Genomic DNA, 7,055 nt, shown 5'->3' on the forward strand with positions numbered 1-7,055 from the left:
TGTAAAACATGAAACAAAAACCACCCTACAAAAACCATTGTCAATCTTGGAACCAATTTCTTGACCATCCTCCCCTTTATTAACATTTCTATTATTGTTCTCAGCAGCAGCTTGTTCATACAATTCAATTAGTTTACTATTATCCTCAATCAAGGCTTTAAGTTTCATCTTGAGTTCATCATTCTCCTTTGCCAGCATAATTGCTGTCTCATGAGCCTCTGCTTCTCTTTTTTTTTTTTGAACAGCCAAAAATAATATTATATATATAAGAAGCATAGTACCAGAGGTACTACAGGAAAACAAAGGGTAGCATCCCCTAAAACACAGAAAAATAACCAACAGCCACCAAAATCAATAAAACCCATCCCTACAAATGACACATTAAATGAATGACAAAGACATATAAGAGGACCATTGGTGAAAAGGAACAGTAAAATCCTTTTCCCATCCCCTCAACCAAGACCAAGTGAGATAAATAGATCTGTCCATCAATTTAGATATGTCAAAAGACTGGTTGTTGAAAACCATGTCGTTTCTAAGGCTCCAAATGGATTTGGTAGCTGCAATCCACCAAATCTTCCTCCTTCTGTTAGAATTCCTCGATCCAGCCAATGAACAATGCTGAAGAAAGTTGTCCATAGGCTTGCTGTGCAAAACTCTATCTTCCTTCACCCATGAGTTGAATTCCCACCATAATGGCATAACTTTATAACAAGTGAAGAAAAGGTGAGAAGTAGATTCCACTTGGCTTTGGCAGAAAGGGCATAGATCGTTTTGGAGGACAATCTGTCTACTGATTAAATTATCCTTAGAAGGAAGCCTATCCCAGAGTAATCTCCAGGCAAAGGATAAAGCTGCAGGGGGGATTTTGATTTCCCATAGCTGTCTAAAGCCACTGTTTGGCTGATGGAGAGGCTGCTCAGATTTGAGACAGTTGTAAGCAGAATTTGTAGAGAACATTTCCGTTGGTTGAGCTCCCCACACCCAGTCATCCTTCAAGTCTGCAACAGGACTTATAGCTGAGGTCTGGTCAATAAAAGCTGTGGCTTCCCCCAATTCACTATCAAAAAGATGTCTTCTCCAAGAAAATTTCCACTCCCAGCCATTTTCTCCAAAAATCCCCATGCTTGCCACTGTCTGAAGTTTTTGAGAAGATACCTCATATAAATCTGGGTATTTTTCTCTAAGAACAGAGCCATCACCCACCCAAGAGTCTTCCCAAAATAAGATTTGATCAAACATTAAAATTTAATAAAATTAAAAATTAAAAAAATCAAATAATACTTTTTTATGTTATTATTTTCCCTTTTTATACATATCTTTTAAATTTATATTCTTTATTACATTTTAAATATGAAAATGAGTTGTAACAAAAAAATGGTTAATTAACATTTAAGATAAAAAAAATATTAGTAAAAAGATAAGTTTTAAAGATTAATTGAAATGCAATTAAAGTTCAAGGTGCCTATTTATGAAAAAGTTAAAGTTTAAATATCAATCATAATAATTTTAAAGTTCATGTTGTCTATTTGAAAGAAAAAGTATAATTTAAGTATTAATTAAGACAAAATTAAAGTTGAGGCTGTCTATTTGAAAAAAATAAAATTAAAGGGACTTAATTCTCCTTTCCCATTTTAAAATTATAAATCAATGTTATGGGGAATATAAACTCTAACCCCATTTGATTGGGAGAAAAAAAATAGATAGAAGTGAAGTTATTTTCATGAGATCTACTAGAAAACACTTTTTTTCCCAAATTGGAATGAAATGGAGCAGAATAATTAATCTCTATTTCATTTTTATTTTTTAGTTTTTATTATTATATAAAAAATTAAAAAAAATTATGTTATTTGATTTTCTTTTTCACTCATCAAAATAAGTAGAGAGAAATTTCTCTACTCCCCCTCCCTATTTCTATTAATCTAAATAATATACTTTATTTCTCTTTTATTTGTATCATTGTTATTTCTCCTTTAATTTACCTATTTTCAATTCTCATAATTAAGCAAATCAAATAATATGAATTGGCAGGTAAAAATGTGAGTAATGTAGTAGTTTTATTACCTCAGCATCAAACTTCGCGTGCCCAGTGAGGTTAGGACTGCAGAAACTACGTTGATATGACTGACAATTATATAAATCTTTGTCCCACCCTGAACTTGATCTTATCATCATTTTACTATTGAAGAGTGCTGTCGGGTGTAATCTACACAGAATAACATTAAAGATATATCAAAATTTTATCCATGTTTTAATACATGCGTTATAGTTAATTTCCCCACTGGCTAGTTTTCTTTTCTTTACCTTGAAGAGCCATGAGCACTGATTTCATAAGGTGTTTGTTCCATAAACACAGATGATGGCAAATAATTTCTATTATCATTCCCAAAGTGTCGTGGGGCATTAAGTCTTCCGTACATATAAAAAATACTATGCCTTCCTTGCAGTGACCTATTCTGAGTTTGCTTCACCTTGCTGCCTAGATCTCCACAAATATCTCTACTCCAGGATTTTAGTCTATGTTTTAGGTTCTGAAGTTTGCATTTTAGAGCATACCCTCCCCAACCCAAAGGTTGGTTTTGTATAGCCTGTCGTAGATAAAACATATCAAGTCAGAGAGAATGTGACAGACAAATGGACTAGTAAGTTGAATAAATTTTTTTTTTTAAAAAAATAAGAGTACAAACAAGTGTGATCTAGACCTGAATATTGAGAAACTCATTTTCCTCCCTAACCAAAGACTGCCATCGTGATTTTCAACTTGACTCCTAAAGACAAATATTAATAAGAATTAAATAGTTGAATAAGTCATATTCACAGAAAATTTAAAATGCAAGCACAAAAAATTACAAACAACTATAAATGTAAGATAATTAAGCAGAAAGACATTCTATCTTTTTACACATTGGATATCTAAATAATTACTAGGGCCTCCTTATTCAATGACTGGCCATATGACAATGATTGACATATGGACTGAGCTTCTAGAATATCCACAATGTGATAATAGTGGTAAATGAAGAAAAATAGATGATTTAGAGTTTCCACCCTGACCATTTCTAAAAAGTGGTAAATGAAGAACATGAAGAACATGAAGAAACAAAATGTATAGTCTAAACTGCATTCCATGTCTACCACTACCTACTACTTCTTGAGCGCCAGTATTTTTCATGTTAGATTTAAAACACACTAATTGAGATGGGCCTGTTTTTCCATTTTCATGAGATTCAATATATGTCCACCAATATTTATACTGGAAAGCTTAATTTAGCAAGATTTGATGACAACACCAAACTGGTAAATTATGTTGATTTCAGAAACTTAGATAAAGACTCATGAAATTTATACAGTGGGTCACTGAAAAGTGACTGCTAATCTGAAAAGCTAATAAATGGGCACAATCAAAATCAGATTCTAGGTTCTAGCTTACATCTATGTTGAAGTAAGCTATTGTGACATTCACTGCTTCAAACATGAATATGGATGCAGGAAATACTATATCATTCTTACCTGTTTGGAGATGAGATTACCATCATTATGTACATCTTCGATCATCAAATCAGAATTTTTTTTCTAACATTCGCAAAAGACAAAGAGGTCAAGATAGGAGTTTGCAGTGCCTTTTATTCTAGACACAAGAAAAAATTATTACACTATAAAAAGTGAAAACCTGAACCTTTACCAGATCTGTTTCATGCATAAATTTCCAATCTAGTGCTTCCAACAACTACACATACAAGTGAAAGGAAAAAATAAAAATCAACATGAGAGGGATTGACTGAAAATTTTACAAAGTACAAAAGCATCCATTCATACCTTATTTTCCAATACCATGATTTGTTCACTCATCCGTTCTCGTTCACCTTCCATACAAAATGACTTTAACCTGTTTTGAAGATACATAAGCATTAGCAACATGACATTATGGAAAACATGTATATGACAAAAAAGTCACTGGTAATCTAGCTAGCACTAATTTGTTGGAGAACTTGGACTGGTTGGTTGACTAGTTTCTTTTGAGTTTGACAATACCATAAGGCTGTGTTCTTGCCTCAACTGATTTACATTTTTTCATATTTGTGGATATAATAGGCAATGTATATATTGTTCGTACTGGAAGATTGATTTTTGGTCATAGAGTAACTATGCCACTTCCCAACCTTTACTTTAATCATGAAATCAAAGTGAGTTACTTTTGCATGCACATGAATAAAAAAAAAGCAACAAAAAAGTATTTTAGCTGTATCAATAAAACATGCCTTCTAATTTCTTCTTTTAGCTGCAAATTTTCCATAGCAAATGTAGTTGCTTCATTATTCCGATCCACCTGGGCCCGCAAGACCTCAATTTCCTTCAAGTGCTCCTCTTTTTCTTTTAGCAAGTGTGTCTCAGCTGAGATCTTCTCAGAAGCAACTGTTTGTAATCTTTTTATTCCAGCTTCTCGAAAACGTAGTCTCATCTTCAAACTTTGTATGTCATCTTCTCTTTGTCTCACCTAAAATCATCCCATATTTTCAATCATTTAATTCATCACAAAAACATCAAGAATTATCATTATTGATAAATCAACAAAAAACAGTGATTATAAATTAAAACATTGAAAATACTAGAATGGAGCTCTATGACAACAAACTAAATTGATAGGTGTTTCTCATATATAATTATAAAAAACTACTTATAGGTCAAAACTTGTTTATTCTCTCCCTCATTAATCAATCATTCAAAACTGATAACAAAACAATAAGAAATATATGGCTTTTCAAAGATACCAGCTTCATGGACGCTTGAATTTCATCTCTTAGTGCCTGTAATTCCATCTCTTTGTCCTTTTCCCTTCTAAAGGCCCCAACAAGGGCAATGTCATAGTCTTTTTTCTACAAAAAGAGAAAGATGCTTATCAGTAAACAAGGTTATGGGAGATTGAATGATTTGTTGGACACAAATAAATATCAACCTGAGATATCCTTTTAACAGAGGTTAATGGAGTGAATGATCCTTGCACACCCTCCCACTTGAAGGATCCAGGAGAACCTGGGAAGTTGACAACTAAAATGTCATTATCCTGAATTTCTCCTCCACCAACTAGACCACGCAAACGGGATACTTCTTTCTGAAACCCCAAAAAAAAGTTACAGTACAAACCAGGCAATTTAGTAATTTAGTAGATATCAAGGCAGAAATACAAGTTGTAGGAAGCTTTTCCACTTCCCTATAAACAGTAGGTGAAAAGTAAAAGTAAACTCTTGGCCAATGTACTTTTCTAACAAGAAATTAAGTATTAGGTAATTATGTACAAAGACTCCAATTAAATCAATTAATATTCTTGTAAATTGATGATGGCATGAAAAACCACCCTCAATACTGATGCAGAGCATTTGACCCCATAACTGGTATAGTAGGATAGTAGATAGTGGAATAACCACTATTATGAAATTTATAGATATAAATTAAGTAATTTATATTACATTATATGCTAAAAAATTATAAAAGTTACACAATTAGTAGTTGAACTAGTAAAGTGATATTCACTTATACTCAAATTATATAATAACATTACACACTATCAGTAATAGACATTCCATTCACAAGTTTGTACCATTATTATTACGTTCAAAATTAAGTTCACACATGACATTATTTACAACAGTGTTATTTAGCCGCTTGAAATAGTATTGTAAAATGGCGTTGTCTGAGTAAATTCTTTTTATTTACAAAAATCAAAACCTGTCTGACTAGTTTTTAGTAGTTACAGTTTATATTTGCAGTTTTTTTTGGTATTGGTTCAGTTTATTCTTTATTAGTCCTTTCATATATTCAAGTCATTAGTCTAACTTTAGAACATATCTCAGCGGGTCTATCAGTGTATCTATATTTGTCAAGTAGACAAACACATATTCCTTTTCAAGTAAGTATGCCATCATGGGGTCCTTCATTTTACGAAAACCATGTGTGCCCCTACGTATTTCCCAATTTATCATATCATTAAATGTGGTGGATAGGTTTATTGTTAAAAAAAATTATACATATACAGCAAGGCCTGATATGAAACATGCAAAAATAGACCTCTGAAATTTGAAGTCAACCATGTGCTGAATTCAAGGTTATTAAAACTGGGGAAGAACCTTACAATTGAGAAGAAATTATAGAAGCAAACATTAGTGAGCCACTTGCAATTTAATTCTTTATAATATGAAGTTGATTGCCGCAAATTATTTTCTACATATTACACAAATGTTTGTCATATATGCGGTTGATTGACGAAAGTCTTATTATTTTTCAGGCTGAATCAGGCACCAAAGAATCACCAAAGAACTCTTTTAATTATTTGCAGGTGTGTTTATTGTTTGTAGTAATAGTTTAAAATATGTTTTTTAAATTTCACAAATGAGAAACATGTATGATGCCTGAAAACATGTATGCGTTTAATGCCTTGATATTCATGCGGTGTAATTGTTCTTTTGAGCTGTCTAGTATGATGTTTATTATGTCATACAATTACCAGAGTACACAGGTACTATAGGTACAAGTATAGTTTAAACACAATTGTGGTTCAAAAGATGAAATTAGAGGATGGTATTGTGGACCAGCTACAGCCCATAACTTAAGTACATGTATGCTGCAGCCTCTTGGAAGAGGTCTCAACATTTACCCTTCCTTTGTTGTTTTTTTTCCCGGGAAAAATCAAATATATTATGTATAAAATTCAGTACTAGGTGTACTGAAGTAGGCTACAATAAATCTCTTCATCTCCGCCTTTTATTTCCTTACCCGACCATCCCCATAACATGTATTGCAAGCTGTTCAAATTTCTCCAGTCCCCTTGCATGCGGAGCATGTCATTGACCGCTGGAAGATGGCTAATGGAGTTCTCGTTGATGAGACAACCCGGTCTTGACCTCCCACAACTGCTACATACGGATGGTGTAAGTCCCTGGTTTAGCCCCTGAACCATTGCAAGTTCGACAGCTATCTAATCGGCGTATCTCTATCTATTTTTCTATGCGAAAAACTGCTTCTTTAAAGTTGAAAACAAGACTGTAATACTCATGTTTAGA

General features: G+C 32.9%; 2 protein-coding genes and 1 long non-coding RNA gene across 3 annotated transcripts; all 3 read right to left on the minus strand.

The window, feature by feature from the left end:
* Window positions 1–381: 381 nt before the first annotated feature.
* LOC114416317 lies at window positions 382–960 on the minus strand. Its single transcript, XM_028381184.1, has one exon. The coding sequence runs from the start codon at window positions 958–960 to the stop codon at window positions 382–384; it is 579 nt and encodes a 192-aa protein (XP_028236985.1).
* Window positions 961–2,121: 1,161 nt separating this feature from the next.
* On the minus strand, window positions 2,122–3,727 carry LOC114417064. The gene is made up of 5 exons (XR_003667714.1): window positions 3,683–3,727; window positions 3,511–3,573; window positions 2,703–2,768; window positions 2,305–2,588; window positions 2,122–2,206 (listed from the first exon to the last, which is right to left on the minus strand). It is a non-coding gene; the product is annotated as an uncharacterized LOC114417064 (long non-coding RNA).
* An 83-nt stretch (window positions 3,728–3,810) lies between these two features.
* LOC114416318 (kinesin-like protein KIN-12E) lies at window positions 3,811–5,128 on the minus strand. Its single transcript, XM_028381185.1, has 4 exons — window positions 4,955–5,128; window positions 4,770–4,874; window positions 4,260–4,495; window positions 3,811–3,886 (listed from the first exon to the last, which is right to left on the minus strand). Exons 2-4 carry the CDS (start codon window positions 4,815–4,817, stop codon window positions 3,811–3,813), a joined length of 360 nt encoding a protein of 119 aa, XP_028236986.1. The 5' UTR covers window positions 4,818–4,874; window positions 4,955–5,128.
* Between the last annotated feature and the right edge of the window lie 1,927 nt (window positions 5,129–7,055).

This window comes from Glycine soja, chromosome 6 (genome assembly GCF_004193775.1).
Source record: "Glycine soja cultivar W05 chromosome 6, ASM419377v2, whole genome shotgun sequence".
In the NCBI taxonomy this organism is placed as follows: domain Eukaryota; kingdom Viridiplantae; phylum Streptophyta; class Magnoliopsida; order Fabales; family Fabaceae; genus Glycine; species Glycine soja.

What these genes read in the sequence shown, in the direction of transcription:
- LOC114416317 (XM_028381184.1), bottom strand. Translation starts at nt 960, where the DNA reads ATGTTCTCTACAAATTCTGCTTACAACTGTCTCAAATCTGAGCAGCCT.
- LOC114416318 (XM_028381185.1), bottom strand. Translation starts at nt 4,817, where the DNA reads ATGGAATTACAGGCACTAAGAGATGAAATTCAAGCGTCCATGAAGCTG. An exon ending in TTCAAGCGTCCATGAAGCTG is followed by an intron (nt 4,496 to 4,769) that starts GTATCTTTGAAA and finishes GGATGATTTTAG; the next exon opens with GTGAGACAAAGAGAAGATGA. An exon ending in CTAAAAGAAGAAATTAGAAG is followed by an intron (nt 3,887 to 4,259) that starts GCATGTTTTATT and finishes TCTTCAAAACAG; the next exon opens with GTTAAAGTCATTTTGTATGG.